General features: G+C 37.2%; 2 protein-coding genes and 1 pseudogene across 2 annotated transcripts; 1 reads left to right on the forward strand and 2 right to left on the reverse strand.

Annotated features, from left to right (window-relative positions):
* The first annotated feature begins 822 nt into the window (after positions 1–822).
* Positions 823–5,040, forward strand: LOC137738078 (probable protein S-acyltransferase 7). Its single transcript, XM_068477680.1, has 6 exons — positions 823–1,205; positions 1,301–1,575; positions 1,769–1,951; positions 2,647–2,955; positions 3,492–3,725; positions 3,808–5,040. The coding sequence occupies exons 2-6, from the start codon at positions 1,432–1,434 to the stop codon at positions 4,258–4,260; spliced, it is 1,323 nt and encodes a 440-aa protein (XP_068333781.1). The 5' UTR covers positions 823–1,205; positions 1,301–1,431; the 3' UTR covers positions 4,261–5,040.
* Positions 5,041–5,707: 667 nt separating this feature from the next.
* LOC137736239 (potassium transporter 5-like) lies at positions 5,708–13,829 on the reverse strand (annotated as a pseudogene).
* Positions 13,830–15,036: 1,207 nt separating this feature from the next.
* LOC137738224 (potassium transporter 5-like) lies at positions 15,037–23,574 on the reverse strand. Its single transcript, XM_068477857.1, has 9 exons — positions 23,407–23,574; positions 18,002–18,227; positions 17,582–17,830; positions 17,367–17,405; positions 17,009–17,269; positions 16,858–16,910; positions 16,479–16,593; positions 16,139–16,393; positions 15,037–16,040 (listed from the first exon to the last, which is right to left on the reverse strand). Exons 1-9 carry the CDS (start codon positions 23,572–23,574, stop codon positions 15,037–15,039), a joined length of 2,370 nt encoding a protein of 789 aa, XP_068333958.1.
* Positions 23,575–25,027: the final 1,453 nt, after the last annotated feature.

A 25,027-nucleotide genomic window follows, 5' to 3' on the forward strand; every position in this document is an offset into this window, starting at 1 on the left:
AATAAATCTATTATTTATGGAAGAATTAAATTTTGTATTAAACTTGTATCGCTGAATGACACATACTATTATAGCCAATCTAAAAAATAATGAAAAAGAAAAAGGTTGCCTAACCAGAAAAACATTGACAGCTTTAGGAAAGTGATTTGCCGGCTTGCCGCTGAAATTTGTAGGCTCAAAATGGATACATTGGGCAGCCTTATAAAACGTATCTTATGCTTTTTTAATATGTGAAATCAAATCATATAATTAAAGAAAAAGATAAAAGACAAAAGACAAAGCAAAACTAAAGGAAAAGGATGCTTTGGAGGGGCATGCCAAGCCAAATGCGCCAACTAAAATGGGCATTCGTCAAACACTTTAATTAGTGGTTTAATTACAAATTTTAATCAATGACTATACTTAGGGCATATTGTTCATCCAAATGTTTATACATCATGATATGATTTGTTCACTATTTTCTAATTTAACGATAATGCCTATAAAAAGTTAAACAAATTAATTATTGTTTAATAATATGTAAGTAGCAATCAAATGACGATTTTAATAACAATAGAAAAAATACAAATGTGAGCAGACATGAGCGTAACAACATCAGCTATAGCGAAGATGTATGAATAGCTTGTTTGTTTCATGTTAGTTTTAGTTGGTGCGTCGTGGCAAGCAGGAAAACAAAGCTCCATTCCTCGTAACAGCAGACAGAGTCAGCTACTACATCCTACAGTACGAGAAAGCAACGGCGAATAGCACGTTGCCCTCTTTCCTTTATCCTCCTAAGCTCATTTTTTTCCCCGAAAAATAAAATTACACAGCAAAATTCAACAGACAAAAAGAGCGCAAAAAGAAAAAAGAAAAATATTCGGAAAAATCGGTTAACCGAGTCGTTGGGAGGGAAATCGCCACGGGAGCAGAGAGCATTGTCCCTCTTGGACGGACTTGTAATCAGTATCCACCCTCTTCATACACCTCTTTGGGTTTGGAGGCAACCGGTTTCCCACCCCGAGTCTCGTCCCCGATCCGCACCCACTTTCCGATTTCCAGCCCAGCTGCTCGTTTTCATGGCGTTTCATCAAATGCATTGAACAGAAAGCCCCTGAAAATTTTGAAATAAACCCGTACACTTTTAGGGCGACAGAGCTTCGGATTCGGTTCTCTCCTCCTCCTCATCGAAAACCCAGAAAGGAAAAATTCAAACTGGCAAAAAGGTACGTTAAAGATTTCATTTTTTGACAAATTTGTATCGGTTCGGGAATTTTTGGAGCAGTTTTTGTTTTGTTAATATGGGCGTGTTTGATTCTAGTTGGATGCGACGGGCATTGTGTTTTCCGGGCGTTGAGGCTTGGCGTGATTGTTTGAGCGGCGGATCGTACGGTGGCTGGTGGGTTGGAATCAAATGCATTGAGGTGGAGGGATTGTAGGGAGGGAGGGGCCATGAGAAACAACGACATGGTCAGAACGCAGCAGGAAAGAATGTACGGAAATGCTCTGCCTCATCAGCATTCCGACTCCGACCGTCGGATTATCGACGCCCCTGGCCCGTCCCTGCGGCTTTATCAAGTTTGGAAAGGAAACAATGTAGGTCATTAATCTGTAAATACGTCAAATTCCAATTGCATTACATGTAAAAACAACAGAAAATGAATACAAATCTATATATTTATCAGTTAATTTTCATAATTCTCGCATTTCGTAGATTGACCTGTCTTTGGATTGAATTTTGTAAAAGATGGACCTTACAATGAACTCATTTTCGTGTGATTTCTTGCAGAAATTTTTCTTTAATGGAAGAATTATATTGGGTCCAGATTCGAGGTCATTAATCCTTACTGTGTCCCTAATTGTGGTTCCAGTGATCCTGTTCTGCGCTTTTGTTTCGCAAGGACTAATTCATCAATTCCCGCACTACATTGGCAATCTTATTGTGGCTATATGTCCTGTATTAGCAGTATATGTGAGTTCTTCATCTTAGATGACTTGTTTTTCAATTCTTACAACTATCAGAGATGTCACAGTAGGAGGAAAATGAGAGAAAAGAGGAGAAATTTTTAGCCATATACTTTGTAACTTTATTACTAAAGTTTATTCGAGTTAACTATCAAATTGTTGTATTTTGGACACCTGAATATGATAATGTAAACTTGAAACTCAGATGGAGCATAATACTTATAGATTTATTTCCGCTTTAAGGCAGAAGCAATCGGTAGTTTCATTGGTTTGTAGAGATGTTGGGAAATCACAATATGTTCTGCACATGGTGTTGATGTTGGTCAAGTTTTGATTTTTCCACTCATCCAGGAAGGATGGGCCTTCCACCTAAACCTGAGGGTCAGCACAATCACCACCTACTTGGTGTGGCATAGGGACATAGCGCCACACTAAGAAGGAAGTAAACTTGTGGACATAGGCGGGCAACAAGACCTGCCTGGTCAAACTCATCAGTTGATGGAACCCCTTAAATGAGTCAGTCCTACCTGTTAGTCTATGATTTTGATAAAGCTGGTGTTGTGAAATAAGTTTATTTGCTCGACTATTCTTTAAAGAGCATTTACGTTGTTTGCAGCGGTGAACTTTTGCATGTATTTATAACTGAAGGTTACTTTTGTATGTATTTATAACTGAAGGTTTTTGGCCTATCAACTAGTGCAGGTTGTTACTCTTCTCTTGATTACATCTGCAAGAGATCCTGGCATTATTCCTCGTAGCTTGCATCCTCCAGAACCAGAAGATGACGGCTATGTCTCTAGTATCTCTTCTGATTGGCCAGGAAGCCAGAATGGACCTACAGGCATACCACCCACAAAAGAAGTTATCATTAATGGCGTGATAGTTAAAACCAAATACTGTCAAACATGCATGCTATATCGCCCACCCCGATGCTCTCATTGCTCTATATGCAACAACTGCGTTGAGCGTTTTGATCACCATTGTCCATGGGTGGGGCAATGTATTGGCAAAGTATGCTTCATTTTGATTGAACTAACATTATAGCTTGTATTTGCGTAGTTATTCTATTTTTGAACTTTGTGTTTATCTTTCGTAATATGATGTGAGGTGTAACCTTTTAGCAGAAGAAGCTCTCTCAGATTTTTTTTTTTTTTTTTCTTCTGAATTTTAGGTTAAATTAATACACACACACACACACACACACATATAAATATTAAAATTCAAAAAAGACTGATGACAATGTTATCTCCTTGTGCTATGCTTTCATCAAGCAAATCTCTTAGTTGTATCTGTCTATCGTGACTTGTTGAGATGAATGTCTGTCTTTCACTCACTATTTGCACAGTTCATGCATCTAGGGGGTGAGTTTCCAACACTCGATTCATCTCTAGCTTACGTCATTGGCCTGCATATAATCATACTCCTGCATTCTCGATCTATGCTTCCTCTCATTGTTTGAGTTTTTTCTCACTAATGTCTTTGTTGGATACGTTGTTATCTTTTTATAATCCTTACACTTAAATTTATTTTTTTTATTTTTTTTACAGAGGAATTACAGATTATTTTTCATGTTTGTGTCCTCCACGACTGTTCTGTGTCTCTATGTCTTTGCCTTCTGCTGGGTAAACGTCATGAAGATAATGGATTATTACCATTGCAGTCTCTGGAGAGCTTTATCAAAGTCACCTGTTTCAGGTGCTCTAATTCTCTATACATTTGGAGCTGCTTGGTTTGTTGGAGGTCTCACAGGATTCCATCTCTATTTAATTCTCACCAATCAGGTTCGTTGCTCTTTACCTTTGTTTCTGTTTGGTGTTCCCTCTCTCTTTATCTCTCTTAGAGATAATTTCCACTTGTGTACAGACAACATATGAAAACTTTCGGTACCGGTACAACGTGAAGACGAACCCTTACAATCGTGGGTGTTTTAGCAATGTTGCGGAAGTCTTCTTCTCTGAAATTCCAAGATCTAAACATAACTTCAGGGAAGTGGTCAAGGGCGATACTTCTTCTGTCTACACCACTTCAATGCCATCAGGCCATCCCATGAGCCCAGAGATGCCCAAAGCAAGTTCTGACATAGAAATGGGAAAACGACAAGCTGTTGCTGCTGAAGATCTGGAGGATATACAGACTCAGATTGATAGTGTTGGTGGATTGCAGCGGTGCGAGACCCAGCCAAGACATACAAACTGGGATCACAAAGCCAACTGGGAGAGCTCACCTGATATACAAATGTTGGCTGCGGAGTTTGGAATGGAACATGGTTCAACAGGCAGACAGAAAATTGAAGGGAGTATTGATCTGAAGAGCTAAATTATTGGTTAGAAATTGTTTGTTCTGCTCTTACAGCCAAGATAATAGCTGCTAACCTGGAGGATCGTATTTGGTTAACGCGTAGTGCTGAACTCCACACAGGAAGGATGATGTCACAATCCTTCTCTGTTGTCGGAATGAAAGCTCTGATTCTTTAAATAGGAAGATGCACTTGCATAGAATCGAACTGCCTTTATGGATACTTTGGGTCAAGTGTAGTTTCAGCAAAACTAAGGTCTGCATCTACTCTATACATTATTCGTCATCGAATCACGGAAGAGCCTGTACATTGTGGTTAGAGGTCTGGTGGTGGCTTTCGTTCATGCGAGGGTTCAAGGTCCATAGACGTATATGTGAGTTGTTTTCCATTTTTAAGTTGAGAAAAACTGAAACTATTGGTTCCCCCAGAAATTAGACATATGTAATCACTTCTCCTATAAAAACTGTGTAATATATAGATGAACTTTATGTCTTAAAGCTTTGAGGCACTCAGGACTCTAAGGTAGGAGAGAATGTACAAGGGTAGCAGCTAGATGTCTAGATAATGCCGCTTGTGTGTTCACTGAAAATGCCGAAGCCTTTTCTGCTAGAGATCGAGCAAATTACGCAGGTGCTGGAGACAACCTTTTTTACAAGCCATTTTTGAAGGTTACTCTGCCGAGTTAATAGTGATAGAGAATGTTTCTGTCGAAAGTTTTACGCATGTTCATAGAGGGAAATAGTGTAGTCCCCAGATTTGCTTGTTAGGGTTGAGGAGCCTTCTGACTTCTGCGCTTTATTAGGAAGATTTATGTATTCAGAATCTCAGATCATCCAGCTTAATTAAAATTCATTCCCTTTTAAGGAAAAAGAAAAGAAGTGAACACGAACCCTAATTCCTTTTATCGAGCATAATGATGCGAATTCAACATTTTCAGCAACAAACACTACTATTTTCCAGTGTGTTGCGACCACCATAGGTGTAGATTTTTCTCTTTAAACTTTAAACTACTGCAACAAATTTTCAGGAAACACCACTGAGAATCTAGAAACTACAGAAAGCAGATATTCGAAGGAACTGGGAGACTAGAGAGTGTAGAGACGGAAGAAATATCCGAGACCGCCGAAAGAGAAATGGAGAACCCGAGAAACCAGTCACCAAAAAAGCTAAGCCAGGTAGTTCAACTTGGAGGTGGGAAGAACCTCCATGACTATAAGCCACGCCTCACATGTTGAATGAGTCGACCTGGCTTTAGCTTTTCCGGCGACTGGCTTCGAAGCCCAAGTTACCGGGGCCAAATCTTTTGACAACAAAGAGAGTACCATGGAAATTCCCACAGCATCATTTGAAATAATAGTACCCTAGGTTACCAAAGTGCCATTAAACGTTTTTCACTCTGCACCAACTTTTGAAATCAAATATATTATGAAATTGAGGACAAAGGAAGGTATCTGCCTTCGATGAATTTGAACAGAACGCAGGTAAATAAAACCCCTCTAGTTTCAAGTTACTGGAATCTAAAAAGATTGTCATCTGATATTATTCTCTCATATCTCATAGGTCATTCGGACCCTCAGAAGCCTTGTCCGTGGGACTGCCATTACTTCCTCCCCCTGCCTAAAATTTTTCCTCAAGAAATTGTAGGCATAGTTGACAATTATCTTCTTGAACAATGATGATTTCTCTTCTGCCACCACTTCTGTCTCTCCCAACAGATAAACTATACCCTTGTCCATAACTTCTTGCACAAACTGCATTTCCTCCTCAGCTCCTCTACTGGGTGCAGAGACAATTCTCCTGGACGGACTCGTTGAGCTAGCAGCACTGAGTGACTGAATGGACCCTGATGAAACCCGAGGTGGGTTAACTTGTCGTATTTCTTTTTCAGCATTGAGTGACTGTCCATTTGTCACTGCCTCCTCGGATTTCTCTGTTGTTCCTCCACCAAGTATGAAGTGTTCGTTCTGGATAAATTCTTTCAAATTCTCAACCAATTGTTGCTCGAAATCTTTGAGTTCCCGAATTCTGTCGTTGTAGCCATAACTAACTACACAACGAAACATACGGTACTCCCTTGGCTACAACTGTCGAAATATAAACCTCTCTTCCAATGCAACTTTGCTGATCGGGATAGGCTTGACCGACACAATCACTACAACCGAGTGGATGGATGGTATGTTAGAAACATAGTGAGAGAATATAGGAGGAATTCCCTGAGCAAGCTCAGAATTTAGAAGTCCAATGCCTTGCACACGATTTATATTGGGGTCAGAAGCCAACTGTTTCATGTGTTCACTAGAAACCTTATTTTTGAGCTCAAACATGTATCTTTGCTTGTGCAAATAATGCCAAATCCCCATAACCACCATGAGGACAGCAGCAAAGCACAAAGGAAGGTATCCACCTTCAAAGAATTTAAACAAGAAAGCAGATAAATAAGTCCCCTCGACGCCAATGGACACCATAAAGAAGATAGCAATCAACCATATGCTCCTCTGCCATACAACTAACATTATTAGAGTGAGCAAACATGTGGTTATCACCATTACACTAACAACTGCAATTCCTGCATCACAAGAAGATACATGTCATTTTGCAAATTTATATGTTCAGTTCTTTACTATTCAAATTTTGGTGCATAGAGTAAAATTGTTTTTAAGAAGGGATTTTTGTAATATTTTGGGTGCTTAATTACCATATGCGTTGCCAATTTGATCACCAGTCTTGAATATGGCAGTGACTGTAATACAAGCAACCATAAGCATGTAGTGGACCTCCGGCGTGTAAACCTGGCCCTCATATTTAGCGGAGGTGTGAACAACCTTAACCCTAGGGAAACAACCCAGACTTAATGACTGAGAGATAATTGAAAATGTTGCAGATATCATAGATTGGCTTCCAACAATAGCAGCAGCTATAGCCATGACGAACATTGGCCAGTACAAAGTTTCTGCATAATGCCACCTCAAGGAAGATTAATACAGCAAACAAAAATAATTATTCAAGCATATAGTTAAATACGATCTCAATAAACAAATTTTCCGGTTTGGAATTTGAGAATGATGCTTGTGTGGTGAGAACGCACTTGGTACAGAATCGTAGAATATATTATCCACCTTCTCTGGGAACTTGCTGAGGTATGCGGCTTGATCGCCCATATGCCATTATCAATGCAGGAAATATGATGCAAGAGAAACTGATCTGCATTATTAGGGTTTATGAGTTAAGGCTACACCACGAATGCACTGAAGTACTCAAAAGAATGCAGTTCAATAGTAATAATTTGAATGCTGTTAGTTGATACTCTGTAGGTAATTTATACTAGTTGGTCCTCTATAAAAATTATACTAGTTGGTCCTCTATAAAAATTTCCTCGTTTCCTTTTCCTAAAGAAACCAAAATTAGATCCACAAGTCTATGTACAACAAGAATGGCTTGGGTATTACTATTCGCTTACCTGTATTGCTTTGACATTAAAGTGACCAAGATCGGCAAACATGGCCTCATTGCCTGCATGTTTATGCCTCTTGCTAGTTAAACAATTCAGAAGGAGAAACATGGTTAAAAATAAAATATATCTATATCTAGATAAATTTATACTTACCAGTAGTGCAGAGAACTACTCCCCCAAGTGAAATCCATGCTTGTTTTCCATTTCTATGGAAGTAACGAAAGATGTAGGTTGGATTAGCAGCACGTAATACAGAAATGTCATGTGTGATTAAGTTGTAAATTCCGAACCATAAGATGAGAATAGGAGCAAATGTGAATCCCACTATATCAGTTCCAAATTGTTGAAAAGTGAAGAGAATGATCAGTATGGCTACGGAGACCCCGACAACAACATCTGAAGTAATAGTCAATGTTACCAAATGTATCACTAAACGTTTAAGATACCAACAAAAATAAATAAATTTAATATGATTTGCACAGATAAATAAATGATTCAAAACCCTAATTTAAAGCCTCCTTTTCTTCCACTTTATTAGTAGCATTTTGTGGCGGTGTTACGATCGCATATAAATATTTCTCTACCTGTGCCTAATGATTTGATGCCTACTGATTGGATCCCGATCACTGCAGAGAGAACTGCATACACGCACATTAAAATGTTTTGTCAGTTCTCTAGCAAGAAAATATATATGCTAAAGTATACAATAACAATGCATTTATTCGTTCAATAAGTCCAAAATTGTATGCCATGAAACTAGTATTCAATTACCTGAAATGCAAGGAGTAAGAACCCCATCTCCAATTGCCATGGAAGTTCCCATAATGGTTACAAGGAAAAGAACATATTGGGCTATCTTACTATTCCCGAGCTTCTTCTTGATGGTTTGCGATCGTTTTAACCCGTTGGATGGCGTTTCAAGTTTGTGGTTTGATAGCTCCCTTTCTTCTAGCTGGTTGTTTGGAATTAAGCTCACCTTCGCATGCCGGCACAACAATAAATACAGTGCAAATGTCCCCCCCTACGAATTCAACAAACTTAATAAAAAAATTCAGAAGATTTGTGAAGGTTGATGCCATCATGTGGTATGATTGAGAGCTATCGTTAATTCAGTACTAGAAATCTGGTCACAGGACACAAATTATATTGTGTCTTTTGACTCTAAAGGCACAAAAGTATATTGGTGTCCTACAACAATAAAAACAGTGCAGCTAGCCACTAATATTATCTTACCATCGAGAACTTTTTAATTGTGATGAGAACACAAGTAGTACACCACGTGTTTTAATAGGAATGATGGAAAAATTTATTTTTTAAGTTATTAACTTTTTAGCACACATATCTCATCATTTGTATAGTGACACCGATCACATTGAAAAATCTCTCTCTTACCATCACCATTATCATTGGCCCACAAGACGATGAAGGTGTTTGGGTTAATATTTGAAATTTGGACTTAAAGGAATGGAAGCCCAAAAGAGCTAAAGTGAAGGAACTCGCCCGAGGCCCAGCACCAAGCCCAGCCATCCATCTCAAGACAATATGACGACTCCTTATTAATGAAAAGGTTATGTGCTTACAAGAGAAGTACTTTCTAATGGCATAACATGTAAAAAAAAATGATGACTCACTGAAGTGCTTTCGGGCAAAACTTGCAACAGCCAAAATAAAAGGTCTATAAAAGGAGGAAGAGGTCCCAGAGACAAAGACACTCAACCAATTAAACAAACAAACATACAAAACTCTGCTCTCAAGCCAGATTTGCATCTAAAAAGCTGTAATCAGCCGGACCTTAATCATTTTCAGGATAACTCCCCACAAAAGCCATCTTTTGTCTAGTTTAAAGCTCTGCTATCACCCCTTGTGGCGTACTATCGATTCTCTCGTGTAAACTTGTTTACCATCCATCCATTCCAAACACACAACCATTTGTAATCACAAAGAGAAAAGACTGCAAGATGTTCAACCTTGCCTGACAAGGTGAAATCTTGCCCGACTCTCTTTGTTTCGTCTTTCCATTAATAGATCTGGTTTATGATGTATTCTACATTATATATTCAAGTATTTCCAGTCTTTTGGTGATCAGAAGCTCCATCAGTCCTCAGATCTGGTTCATTTAGTGGTTTTACTATCATAAAAGATGAACAGAAATTAGATTGATGGCTTAAGCCAGATCTGGACTTTCACCCTTCAAAGCATATAAGATAATAAACTAAAAGTCCTTGGTCTCAAGGCATAGAAAAGAACTTAATGTAGACTTAACTCATCTACGATAATCCTTTGATAACAAGAAGTTAGAATAACTTAGGGCGCAAATGATCGACTTAAACACACTTGTTCTACATCTGCCATATTGAGATGGCAGTGGCATGCCTAAGCACTTCATTGATTTTGATTGTGAGCCTCAAGGCCTACACCTAAGGCTCTACAAAGGCACATTTCGGAACTAACTTTGTTCTCCTCTTGTAGCCTCTCAGCAAGAAGGAGCTCGACAACCAACAAAAGTGCCAACTCCTCGGGGAGCTGTGTGCTCGAGCCAGGGACCTTTCCCAATGAAATTCCTGCCCGAACAGAAGGCATACTTAATCAAGGATATGAGTGTTAGGGTGTAGAAGATGAGAGACAGGATTCCCACAATGTCTTCATGGGGGCCAATTCCTTGGGCAAAAGTGCTATTAAGCACATAGAGTGGAGACGTCCCCAAGTCACCATACACAGCACCTATGCACTGAAATACCAAACTCAAAGTTCTCCGCCAACTTACATGCTGCTGAACACAAATAAGTAAATTAAAATGGAGCAAACTAATTAGTATAAATCTCAAGACTATGTCAAACTAAACCATCAAGAAGCAAATGGCGGATCTGTGGCTGGGTTCAAATCGTCCCCTTCAATTTAAAGTAGTAATATCGCTTGTAATTAAACAAAAACTATTAAAAAAATATTGAAATGAACAAATAGAGACCTTGCATGTAGCTTTGACCTTTGGGGCGTCGAAACTTTTCCTGCCTCCAAATTAAGGGAGTTGAAACGGCTCACAACTTTATTCTTTGCCATGAACATCTATCGAGCCTTCTTTCTTCTTGCTCTTCAACTTCTCTACCAATTCTCTGAATTGGGTTTTATTTAAACATGATTTATACGCTTAGCTAGTTTTTGTACCATCCTCAAAATTTAATTGTGTCTCTACAATATCCATTGTACTTGAACTGTCATATATAAAGAAATGTAATAGATCTAAAACGTGTGTCATGATCTTTTTTTATATATATTTTTTGTTGTTGTTGTCCAATCATAATTTAAATAGTTCTCTAAATCTTTACCCATTTACGTACTTAATTTGTTGAGGCGTGTCATTTCAATTGGTTTCCTTATTTTCTAACCCTACATGGAAGTTATCAATACCTTTTCGCATGCATGGATGAGAGAGATTTCTCAATGTGATTGGTACACGGGATGGTACATCACGTGTCACTATACAAATGGTGGGATATGTGTGCTAAAAAGTTAATAACTTAAATAAATAAAATATCCCACCACTTCTATTAAAACACGTGGTGTACCACTTGTGTTCCCGTCACAACTAAAAATTTCTCCATGGATGCTTATAGTATAGGATTGGATGATATAATAAGAAAATGAAGATATTCATGGATTTTTAAGTATTGGTTGCACGTAGTCATTTCAAAAGTGATTTTTTTTTTTAACTATTTCAAATATTATATATGTAGTTATTTCATTTACATTCAAATTAGCCTTGTTGTCCTTTGAAAAAAAAATTATAGTATTTGGTGAAATCTAAATTTTTTGGGTAACTTACACAGAACTACCTCAACTATTGGGTTATTAACAGTTTCATACCTCGTCTTTAAAAAGTTTCAATGTCATACCTCATCTATGAATTTGTTACAATTTTATACCTTCTGTCAGTTGTCTGTCAATTCCTCCATTAAAATGCTGACGTGACTTGAGGTGAGACCCATTTTCTATTAAAAATTGTTTTTTTTTTTTTAAAAAGCCCCAAAAATCCCAAACCTAGTTCCCCTTCCCCCCGAAACCCCCCATTCCCTTCCCATCTTCCTCGTCGGTCCCCCCATTGCCCCCCAAAACCTTCCTTCTAAGCCTAGAACCCCTCCCCCGCAACCCCCTACCCCTCTTCTCCCTCCTGAGCTTGCCAACCACCTCCCTCTCATCCACTTTCTTCACCTCCCCTAGCATTCAAAACTTAGAAATAAAAAAGAAAAAAAAGACAACCAGTTGAGGTGGTCTGACTTCGACGGGAATGAAGGGTTGGGTGAGGTGCGAGTTCAAATTTTTTTTTTTTTTTTTGAATGGGAGGATAGGTGAAGAGAGTGGAGGAGGAGAAGAGGGAGGTGGTTGGGAGGCTTGGGAGGCTTGGGAGGCAAAAGAGGGGTGGTGGGTTTGTGGGGGAGGGGTTCTGGGCTTGGAAGGAAGGTTTTGGGGGGGGGGGGGGGGGGGTGGGGGGGACCGACGGGGAAGATGGGAAGGGAATGGTGGGGTTGGAGCTGTTGGAGGGAGGAGGAAGAGAGGATGTGGGGAAGGTTAGAGCTGTTGGCATGGGTAGGGAAGGGGTCGGGGGCGGATAAGGTGGTGGCCGGTGGAGATGTTGGTGTAGGTGGGGAAGGGGTCGGGGAAGATGGGTGTGGGTTTTTTTTTAGGGTAAATTATTATTCTAATAATATTTTATTAATTTTTTAATAGAAAATAGGCCTCTTTTCAAGCCATGTCAGCATTTAACAGATGAATTAACACACCACTGACGGGAGGTATGACATTGCAACAAATTCAAAGATAAGGTATGATATTGAAACTTTTTAAAGACGAGGTGTGAAACTGTTAATAACCTAATAATTAAGGTAGTTTTATGTAATTTATCCAAATTTTTTACTAATAATATCTCTCTCTCCATAATGGGCATCATTTCCTCACAAGCTGGTTTTAAGCGGCAAGTTCTTCATTGAATCATTGTTAATAGGAATCCATGAATAGAAGCTTTTTCTACCCATATATATATATATGTATGTGTGTCATCATATCGATAGGATTGTCGATCATTTAGCTTGCTATGCTCTTCATACGGTACTTTCTTGTAACTTGTTTGAGGAGCCCTCAGACCTCATATCATATTTGTTGTTGCAAGAATCTCTTATGCAGTGGGCGTTCAGCCTTCTGTTGTATTTTGGTTCTTTCTCGGTAATGAAATGCCATCGATGTTTCGAAAAGTAGAAAATCAAAAGGAATTAAAAGTAGCCCCAAAACCCTAAATAGATATGTTCCAGTCTTCCAGAGACAAATTGGGCGTACGATTAAAAAAAAAAAAAAAAACAATTTGCATACTTCGAAACATGTGCTATTAGTGGCATGAAGTGATCGTAACATGTTTGGAGTCCAAAAATTATATTAAACTATTAATTTAATGTAAAGTCAAACACATTACTCATTTGTTCTCTCTCATTTTTTATTTATTTTTTTATTTTTTAAGAAAATGGAGACAACTAGTAGTAAGTTATAATTATCCACCTATTTCGGGGACCGGGAAGATTTACAGAGACAACAGTAATTTGTACTGTTTCTCAATATGAATTGAAAGATTATCGTGTGACATGCCAAATATCGTATGATTTTACTGTGCAACTTAATAGGAAGGAAGGATCCCATGAAAATTTTTAGGGGTGGAAAAAAAATACCGAAAATCCCGAACCGTACTGAAAAAATCTTGAAACCGAACTAAAAAAATCTCAATCCGAAAATCCCGAAAATTTTGGTACCGATCCCGAACCATTCGATAGGGGAATTGGTCTCACAATCTGACTTTTTCGGTAATACCAAACTGAACCGAAGTTAAAATATATATAGTTTTAGATATTATAGGTCGTTGGATTGGTTGAGAATTAATCTCAGCCGTTCATTCAAAATGTGTATCTGAGTCTGAAACTCTCCACCCAAACCCGACCTTCACTCCTTAACTCTCTCTCTCTCTCTCCCTACACTTTTTCACTCTCTCCCCCTTACCTTCACACTACATCCAATCTTCCATTTTCTTTTCGCACTTGACAACTTCCTCTGCATTCGATAATCAATATAGCCACCTTTGCTTCCTTCTACTTCTCTCTTCATTAAGATAATCTTCTTGTCTTCATTAGGTAATCTTGATGTGGTAAAGTCTGTTTGTGGCTTCAATTTGTTTTAATTTGGGCATTTGAATTCTAGGGTTTTGGATATGGGGGTTTTCAATTTCGTGTTACATTTCGTTTGAAATTTGGGGTTTTTAATCATATGGTTCTTCTATAATTCATTTATTTCCTCCTCAAAGCTAGCAGAACCGAGCTCCTTTGCCTCCTCCTCGAACTCTCTATGTGAAATCGGAACTTGGAGCCAAGCACGGAAAGCTGATACAACAATTAGAGGTTTCAAAACGACAATCCGCATAGGAGATTTGGGAAATACCGAATTGTACCGAAATTTTCGGTTCTATTTTGGTTTCAGAATCTTGTCCCAAAAATTTTCGGTTTGAGATTTGGAATACCATTTTCGATTTGAGATCCTATACCGAACCAGCTCTAAAAATTTTAGAGAACCAACCAATGACAAATTGAGTAATAAAATCTTAGGGCAAAGTGAAGGCTGGATTTTTGAAGCCTATGGGCCCAGCCCGAAGTGGTAAGGATGAACATAATATGGGATTTTGAGGAATGTCAATATGTTTGACTTCATGGTTTTGATGTTAGTCAAGTTTTGGTGTGGCGTAGGGCCATATTTTGTGCTTCTTTTTTATTTTATTTTTTATAAGAATTCTACTTTGAAGTACTTGAACTAAAAACTTAATTATATCTTCATCAAGTGGAAAGATTTACACATATACATAAACCAAACTGCTCACAAAAATTTCATGGCTAATCCAATGGCATGCATGAACAACATTGCCCTTGAATTGGTGTCGGGGCCTGATATGATCCAAATGTCAGTCCTTATTCAACCTTAACCGATACACAGAAATGGGGTGGAAGGAAGAAGAAGGGAGAGAGAAGAAGCAGAGCTCCAATATATTTTTGTATTAATTTCTTTTGTAAAATATTTCTCATACCAACAATACTCCAAGCTAGTGTCTTATACAAGTTATGACTGACTCTTGCCAGCTCGCCATTATAACAAACTTTACTAAAACACGAATAAGCCTAATAATTCAAAATTAAACCCCTAATAGTCATTAAACTAATCACTTAATTATAGTTCGCATCAGGGCCACACACAAATTCACATATTGAAACACATTAGGCAATCTTGTTTGTTCATTTGAGATCACGGATTCACACACACTGTGATCTCATATTTCATAGGTCATTCCAACCCTGAGAAGCCTAGTCCGTGGGATTCTCATGACTTGCTCCCCTTGCCTAAAGTTTTTCCTCAAGAAACTGTAGACATGGTTGACCACTATCCTCTTGAACAATGACGAGTTTGATCCTGCCACCACTTCCGTCTGTCCCAGCAGATAAACTATGCCTTTCTCCATGGCCTCTTGCACGAACTGCGTTTCCTCTGCAGCTCCTTTGACGGGTGCACAGACTATTCCGTTAGATGTTGATCCAGCAGTATTAAATGATAGAATGCGCCCTGATGAACCACGAGGCTGGTTAACTTGTTGAGCTGATTCTTCCGCATTCGATGACTGTCCAGTTGAAACAGCCTCGTTTGTTATTTCTCCTTCAAGTACGAAGTGCTCATGGCGGATAAATTCTTTCAAATGCTCAACTAGTTGTTCCTCAAACTCTTTGGGTTCCCCCATTCTATCATTGTAACCATACCTAGCGACACAACGGAACATTCGGTAGTCTCTTGGCTCCAACTGTCGAAATAGAAACCTTTCCTCCAATGCGACTTTGCTGAATGGAATAGGCTTGATCGACACAATCACTATAACAGAGTGGATGGACGGTATGTTGTTAACAAAGTGAGAAAATATAGGGGGAATACCTTGCACAAGCTCAGAATATAGAAGTCCAATTCCTGGCACACGGTTTATGTTGGGGTTAGAGGCCAATTGTTTCATGTATTCACTAGAAACCTTATTCTTTAGCTCGAACATGTATCTTTGATGGTGCACATAATGCCAAATCCCCATGATTACCATAAGGAAAAAAGAAAAGACCAGAGGAAGGAAACCGCCTTGAACGAATTTGTACATCACCGCAGATGCATAAACCACCTCGACACAAAAGAACACCACAAAGAACAGACCAATCAACCATATGCTAGTCTTCCATATCACCAACATTATCAGAGTAAGCAAACATGTTGTTATCACCATTACACTAACCACTGCAATTCCTGCATCACGAAGGTTACATGTCATAATTTTTCTGTTGTACAACTTAAATGTTAGTACACTAGCTATCTACTTCAGATAATGTACTTTTTGTGCTTACCATATGCATTACCAATTTTTTCTGTGGTCTTAAAGGCTGCAGTGACTATAACACAAGCAACCATGAGCATGTAGTTGATCTCAGGTATGTATACTTGGCCCTCATACTTAGCAGAGGTATGAACAACCTTAACTCTTGGAAAACAACCCAAACTCAGGGATTGAGAGATAATTGAAAATGCTCCAGATATCATAGCTTGGCTGGCAATGATGGCAGCTGCTACTGCCACAACGAACGTTGGCCAGTACAAAGGGTCTGCATAAATTACATACCAATGAAGTTAGTTAACTAAATAATCGTTCAATCCGTGTAACCACAAGATATGGATAACTATAATCACCTGGTATTGAGTCATAGAATGTCTCGTCCACCTTCCCTGGGAACTTTCTGAGGAACGCTGCTTGCCCACTATATGCAAGTACTAACGCCGGAAATGTGATGCAAGAGAAACTCACCTGAAAACGTATTATGGTGCAACAATGTCGGTTATCTACAGTTCTCTACTGGTTAATTATTTTCCTATACGTATTTTGGACATTGTCGTTCTCTCTATTAAAATTATTCATCTCTAACTTAAAAGTTAAGTTTTTTTTTTTTTTTTTTTTGGGAGAAACCAATATCAGATCTACCTAATTCATTTAAAAAAAAAAAAAAAAAAAAAAAAAAACTTTAAAAAAAATCCATCATGAAAAATTTTAAGCGTATAAGGTAATACTTACTTGGATTGCCTTGACACTGAAGTGACCCAGATCAGCAAACATGGCCTCGGTCCCTGGTTTAATTTATGTAACTAGTTAAATCGATATATTCACAAGGAGATTAGGTAATTTAAAAATATATAAAAGGGGTTAATAATAAATATATATTTACCAGTAATGCAGAGGAATATTCCCCCAAGGGAAATCCATCCCTTTTTCCCATTTCGTCTAAAGAAATCGATGATATATTTTGGATTGAAAGCACGTAATACACTAATGTCATGTTTGAATAAATTGTAAAGTCCAATGCCACCGATGAACATGAACCACACAAGGATAATAGGTGCAAAGGTGAATCCCACTTTGTCAGTGCCAAATCTTTGAGCAGAAAAGAGTATGATCAGGATTGCTATAGAAATCCCCACGACAGCATCTGGATTGTTCTAAGTCGATGTTAGCAAGTGTCTGAAACTGCTAACAGAAAATAAATGGGAACCCTCTAAGACTTGTATACATTAAATTCACTTTACCTGTGCCTAATGACTTGATCCCGCCCACGGCAGAAAGGACTGCACGCAAATTAAACCTTTAGGTCAACTCTTGCAGGAAAATATATGTATTTGTATAGTTAGTTACCAATATACTATTATGTATATAAAATTATAAATAAGGGCAAACTAATAATTAATTGTTCAATAAGTAAGGAAGTCCATGTTGTGTGCCAATTTAAATACTAGTTAATTACCTGAAATGCAAGGAGTAAGAACCCCATCTCCAATAACCATTGAAGTTCCCATAATGGTGACAAGGAAAAGGATGTATTTTGCAATTTTACTGTTCTCGAGCTTCTTCTTGATGGTTTGGGATCGTTTTAACTCGTTGGAAGGTGTTTCAAGTTTGTAGTTTGATAGCTCCCTGTCTTCTGGTTGGTTATTTGGAATTAAGCTCACCTTTGCATGTCGGCACATCAAGGAATACAATGCAAATGTCCCTCCTACAAATTAATACTTAACTAGTTTGTCAAGGTAATTAATGATATGTTCATTAAGTTAAATGTGGTGTCATGTATGAATGAGATTTAAGATGTCGAATATGAAAAAAAAAAATGAAATACTTCAACATCAGTAAGAGATTAAACTTTAAACTTGATGCTTATCAATCTTACCATCACCGTTGTCATTAGCCCATAGCACGATGAAGGCATACTTAAGTAGAGGCAGGAGCGCTATGGTATAGATAATGAGAGACAGTACCCCTATAATGTCGTCATTGTTGTCAATAGCATGAGGGAAAGTGCTAGCATACACATAGAGCGGAGACGTTCCTATGTCCCCATACACAATCCCAATGCTCTGAAATGCCAAACTCAACGTTCTATGCCAGTTATTTGCCTGCAACAAAAGTGGATCAAAGTATAAATTTCAAGAAGTCTTACCATTTGTATCAGGACCGTCTTTGAGATTTTTGGGGTTTCGTGCGAAATTTATAAAAGGGTCTCTCCTTAAAATAGTTTTAAACAAAGTAGAACAATGCATTGAGATTAGAAAACTAATCACTTAAATCAAAACAAAATTTAGCACTCACTGTTTGCAAGTTTACAAATGTCATTAATTATAAGTAAAAAAGCAACAAAGATAACCTTCACTAAATAATACAAGGGTTATTATACAAAATGGTCTCTGAGATTTGCATGATTAATAGAAATGGCCCTTGAGATTGAAAATCAATAGAAATGGTCTCTGAGATTGTCCACCATCCATGATTTTGGTCATTCCATTAAAAACTCTAGGCAATTTTCAAAGCTTCGTAACTCAATCAATTTTTAACCAAATTCGACCCATAATATATCAAAATTAAGATAAGAAAGTGTAGAACAAGATTATACCTATTTGGAAGCCCAATGATTGCCCGAGAGGGCCAGAAAATAGCCTGACAGGTGACTGGTCCGCGCGAAAACTGGAAAACTCGCCGGAAACTGGGTAAACTTTAAACGTTCATAACTTCTTCAATACTCAACGCAATCGAGTGATTCAAAAATGAAAATCATACTTCTCAACGAGAGGAAGAGAATGGTATCTTTATTTACTACTAACTCACTGTGGTTTGGCCAAAAAGCTGCTCGAAACTGGCTAACTCGAAAATGGTTAGCCACTTTCAAGCCGTTGTCCGACCAAACCACGGCGAGTTAGCCTTCGAAAAAGGTACCATTCTCTTCGTCTCATCAAGAAGTATTATTTTCATTTTTGAATCACTCGATTTGATTGAGTATTGAAGAAGTTATGAACGTTTAAAGTTTACCCAGTTTCTGACGAGTTTTCAAGTTTTCCCGCGGACCAGTCACTTTTCAGTCTATTTTCCAGCCATCTCCAGCAACCATTGGGATAATCTTATTCTACACTTTCCTATCTTCATTGTGATATATTATGGGTTGAATTTGGTTAAGAAACGTTTGAGTTACAAAGTTTTGAAAATTGCCCAAAATCGTTTTTAACGGAATGATCAAAATTATGGATGGTGGACAATCTCAGGAACTATTTCTATTGATTTTCAATCTCAGGGACCATTTCTATTGATCATGCAAATCTCAGGGACCATTTTGTATAATAACCCATAATACGAAGCAATTCAATCTTAAACAGCCAAACATGAAGAAAAAAAAAATTCCTTCAAAACTCTAACTTTAAAGTTTCACTTGAATATATAATATTATTATATGATAAAATTGAAAACTATCATTTTTTAGGGTGTTATTATTGACAATCAGAATATCTCATTGTACTCCAAATTTTTATATTGAGTAATGTTAGGGAGACAAAATTTTGTAAATTAAATGAAGTGTAAGTTGATGATTGTATTAAGCATTGATAAACATGCTCATTTCCTATTGGTGACACATCATTTAGTGTCCCTAGCATTATCGTTTTATATTTAGAAAGGAAAAAAAATTACTCTTATAAGGAATGCACAATGGGATTTTAAAGTGCTAATAAAAGCAATATCTAAATATAGAACATTATTACATAATATTACATAACAAAACTTTTGGGGGCCATTCAAATTTAGGGTCATGTGCAACTGCACCTTTTGCTCCCCACCCCCCCCCCCCAAAAAAAAAAAAATTGCCCCTTTGATTTGTACCATGCTATCTGATCACTTGTCATACTGTATATTTCGTTGATACTATCACACGATGTACTATTTTTTTACATAACAAGACAATAACATATATGGACAGTTAAGATTGTAGTAGCCCATAAATTGGGAAAGGGATCATCTCCAGATCCCTTCCACCTGAGCCACCTGAGTGCAAAATCCGAACCCTTGAAATTTGATCCAACGGCTAAAGTTATTATAACTTTTAATGAGACCCCTTATTTTTAACCATTGGATCAAATTTCAAGGGCCCTGATTTGTGTGGAAGGGATCTGGAGAGGATCACTTTCCCATAAATTGGGGGTATTTTGCATGCAATAAAAATAAAGCATTGATCAATCAAGAAAAATAATTGGATAATTGTTAATTAAAAGGTTATTTGCTGATGTCATATCCCAAAACTGGATGAGTAGCTAGTTTTTGTTTGGAGTGTCAGTTTTGAGTTTGTAATATATGGTTTCAAAAAGAACGACGGTCGAGAGTAAGAATCTCACATTGAAAAAAAAAGAAAAGATCTTGCATGAGTTTATAAGTAATTAGGCTGCTCATTATATTGCCAATTGGTTTTATGATGGAACCTCAACTTTCTTCAATGACGATATCTACAAGACAAGTTGCTATGCAACAAGCCTAATAGGGGTGGGTTCAAAAAACCGAAAACCCAAAAAAAGGGAAAACCGAACCTAACCGAAACCGAAAAAACCAAACCGAACGAAAAAACCGAACTGAATTGAAAAAACTGAACTGAACCGAATTCAATTCGGTTCGGTTTCAGTGGTTTAGAAACCGAACCGAACCGAATAATTAAATTAAATTTTATTTATTTATTTAATTATCTGTTGCTGGGATTCGGTTAGATTTAGGGTTCCTGTAGATTGGTTTTGTTCTTTAACTCTGATAATTATCGGTGTTGATTCTTGTTTTCTGTTCTAAGTTTAGGAGGTGTAGGATATAATTTGAATTCTTGATCATATATGCTATATGAAGGGCTATGAAGCTAAAAAAATTGTTATTTTTGGGCTAGGTGGTCTAGAAGAGGATGTTTAAGCGGCTACAGGGATTGGTTTTCGAGATATTGATGCTGGGATTTTCTGGCAGCAGATGAAGATTCCAGGTTTTAGGGAATGGCTCTAAAATTCTTTGGTAGGGATAAAGGATGTGCATAATACCTGGGGTTCCTCGGTTTAAAGAGAAGGAGAGAGTTTTTATTTGAGATACAAATAGACAAGAGAAGGAAGAAACTTGGGTTGCGGAAGCAATACCCGCATGAACAGTGCATAAAGAAGTGAGAGACAGAAAAGGCACACAGCTTCAGTAACTGGAATGCTTAATTCATCAAGCGCTGTATGGATTGGTCCCAAAAAATGTATACTTGGTTATAAACTCTTTCACATTTTTTCTTACAGAAGACCATAAAACAAACATCTATTTTGCCAGTAAACTAAGCTAAAGGCAGCATGTGATGCCCCTTAATTAATTATATTCATCAATAAAAATGTGTTGATCTAGTTGGAATGCTTATGTTATAATTGCATTGGAGATGTTAAAATTTAAAATAAAAACCGAAACCGAACCGGAAAAACCAAACAAAAAAAAAAGAACCAAACTGAAATTTCGGTTCGGTTTCGGTTTTGATAAAAAACCGAACTGATTTGAACCGAACCCAGCCCTAAAGCCTAGTTAGAATGTGGACGGATTTCAACGATTTCAATATTCTAGGACGTTTTTGGTATTTAACTAGGCGAAATTAGGTTTATATCCCTAATTTTTTTTCTTATTTCATTTATGGAAACATTACTCTTTTTTAATTTTTTTTATCAAGGTCGTTTGGTTTTATCATGTCATTATTTCAATAATAAATATTTACACATCAACATATTTAAATTTTATAATAATAATTATTAAACTATTTCTAAATAGACCCATTTATTATAAAAAAAAAGGTTACATTTAATATACTTATATTCATGCTTAAATTTTTGTATCATATATTTCTTTTTATATGTACCCATTCTTAATTTGTAACCAATTTTCTTTTTAGTTTTGATTTGTACATATATATTATATATATATTTTGTGAATATGAGGGGGAAAAAATCTCTATTTTGTATTAATATTTGCGTGATTTCAGGAAGGATTTCATAATTTTGGTTATTAAATTTCTTAATTAATACTGAAATTTAACATTTTGTCATTTAATCAAAGTATTCACATTAATAAAGTTTCAATCTAAAATTTTAATCAATCATGGACCGGTACCAAAATTTTCCTTATAAATAAGTGATATTGACCTTTAGATTGTAATCTTATTCATACTATCAATTACACTTGAGAGATTTTTAAAATTTTCTAGTAGACTCCTGATTGTTAATGAATTTCAACTTATCCTATTGGATTTGTTCGCTTTGTAAGATATGGGAGAAAAACTTGTGTGGGGTTTTGCTTGCCAATGAACGATGCTGAGTGGCACTACTATCCACTCAAAACTTGCCACGTGATAAGATTTAAATATAATTTTTTAACATATTTATATTTAAAGTTTTCATAATAAATATTCCTAATTAATATTCTAATTCATCTAAACTTCTATAATTTTCCTTTCTTTATTTGTCTCCTTTCCTTCTCAACTTGTCCCACTCCTTTTCTTGCATTTCTTCATAAATATATACAGGAATAAGGAGAAAAAAAAAATAGAATTCACTTTAGAACCAAAGAACCAAAGAAACCATCAACCACGTTTTGATTGAGAAAACCAATCACCCTATAAAGCCATTGCCTAGATACATTTTGAATGAACTAATACAATCATGGAAGCATCTTTATCTCTTCTTCTGGGGTTTGAATTTCTATACAGCAAATTAATTACGAGAAAATTTTCGTTTCAAAATGGTAGATTCAATTTGTATCACCTTTGTTGGATATTAGAGATTTGTGTGTTAATCAATCAAGTCAAGTTCGTTTGATAAAATTTGCTACCGAATTGCAAAAAAAAAGGGACAAAATCGGTTAGTTTCTAGGTTCCATGATATGAAAAGTTAGAGAAGGTGGGTTCTTATTTTTTTTTTTTACAAATTTTTCACAGAAAAGCAAGGGGAAGAGAAGAAACAATACATGACTGGGAAGAAAATCTGACAAGAAAAAAGAAGAGGAATTGAGTAAAAAAGTGGGAGGTGTAATTATTTAGTAGAAAATTCTATTATGAAAAAATTAAATATAAAATTATAACAAATACTGTAGATAAAGCTTCTAAGTGGTATGTTACGAGTGGATGGTAGTGCCACTCAGCATTATTGAGTGGCAAGTCAAGCTCCACAGAAGTTTTTCTCCAGAGATGAAAGATGGTACAAATATTTAAAGTAACTAAAAGTATGAAACGCATGCAATATGCATACATGGTAGCTAATATTCTAGACTGACCTGTGAGCCATGCCTTCCATTCATGGAAACCCTTCCGGCCTCCAAATTGAGAGAGTCGACACGGCGCAACTTTGCCCATGACACTTTTCTCTCCTTCAGTTGCTGGTTCGTTATTTCTTTTGCTTCTTCTGTCTCTTCCTCTTTCAAGCTCACCACTTTCCCCGCCATCTCCTCTCTGTTTTTCTACGACTCTTTCTGTACTTGTCCTTCTACAAACTCACTGCCTTTCGTTTTATAGGCAAAATCAAACACGGTTGGCACACTGATTGTATTTCTGACGTCTTACCTTGATTTATTTATTTGTTCTTCATCAACCTTAAGTGCACCCCGTACGTTGTTGGAGTGACTAACTCGCATATTCTCGTATTTTATAGTAATTTTATATGCACTAATGTTTTTGTCTTTTGTGGCAATTAGTTTGTGTTGCCGCCAATTACGATTAACATGTATATTGAGATAATAATTCATAGATATAACGTCACTCAGTACAAAGGTCTTGTGGTATTCTTTTTCACTTGAAAGTGAGAGGCCTTAGGTTTGAATCTCGTGAATGGCGAATTCGATACCAAATTAGGCTGCCCATTGTGTGGCTTAATTGAACTCCCCCTTCCCTTAGTGTAAAAAATCGATGTACTAAAAAAAAGTCATGGATATACCATTTTGGTAAGGGTAATGCTAGGAGACGAAAATTTTAAACTAAATTTGCAAACCAAATAATGTGTCACCAATAGGAAATAAGTACGTTAATCAACACATAAGTAATAATCCAATTATCAACTTCTACATCATTTGATTTACAAAATTTGGTTTAGAAATTTAGTCTCCCTACCTTTCGATAATCATGCACTACTGGAATTAAGTGTGTCGACCTTAATAGTTTCATAGCTATTTTGTTGGGAAATAGACAAAAATGACCCATTTTCTTAATCTTGAGACATAAATATGATTTTTCGAATATGCACACGTCATGCACAATAATAGGACAAAAATACGGTTTTTCTTACACCTTGAAATGACCTAATTGCCTTTGTTTAGAAATGAGTTGTTTCCTCTCACCCATATAGGTCATTTGCAGAAAAATCTCTCTCCCACCCTCTCGGCTCTCTCTTTTCTCTCACTTTCTCCCTCACGCACTCTCTCTCCCGTTCTCACTGTGCACACACGATGCACAATCATCCCGACCAACACCGTCCAAAATGAAGCCACCACCATTTTCATCTCGTCCTCATGAGTCCAAAACACCTAGTCTTGTCACGAATCTCATCCCCGATCGTGGGATCAAAACTCAGGCCGCGACATTTCCGACCATTTTTCGGCAAAATGGCAAACAATCGAGGCTCAAGACCACCACCACAGGACTCGCCTCAAGGGTGGGAACAAAGCCTAGTCATCAACTACTAGTGCCTACTACCTGGGAACAAAGTCCTATCTCTCTCTAACCAGAAACAGAAAAATGTAGAAGATGAGAGAAAGCTAGCAAAGCAAAGAGAGAACTCCAAACTACTAGCTAGTTGTAAAATGCAACAGAAACAAAAGCTCTCTAATTTCTTTGGGTTTTTACTCGTTCTCTCTCTCCACGAAAAGCCTGGGGTAGGAGGGGTCAACACCACCAAAACAAGAA

This window comes from Pyrus communis, chromosome 6 (genome assembly GCF_963583255.1).
Source record: "Pyrus communis chromosome 6, drPyrComm1.1, whole genome shotgun sequence".
In the NCBI taxonomy this organism is placed as follows: Eukaryota; Viridiplantae; Streptophyta; class Magnoliopsida; order Rosales; family Rosaceae; genus Pyrus; species Pyrus communis.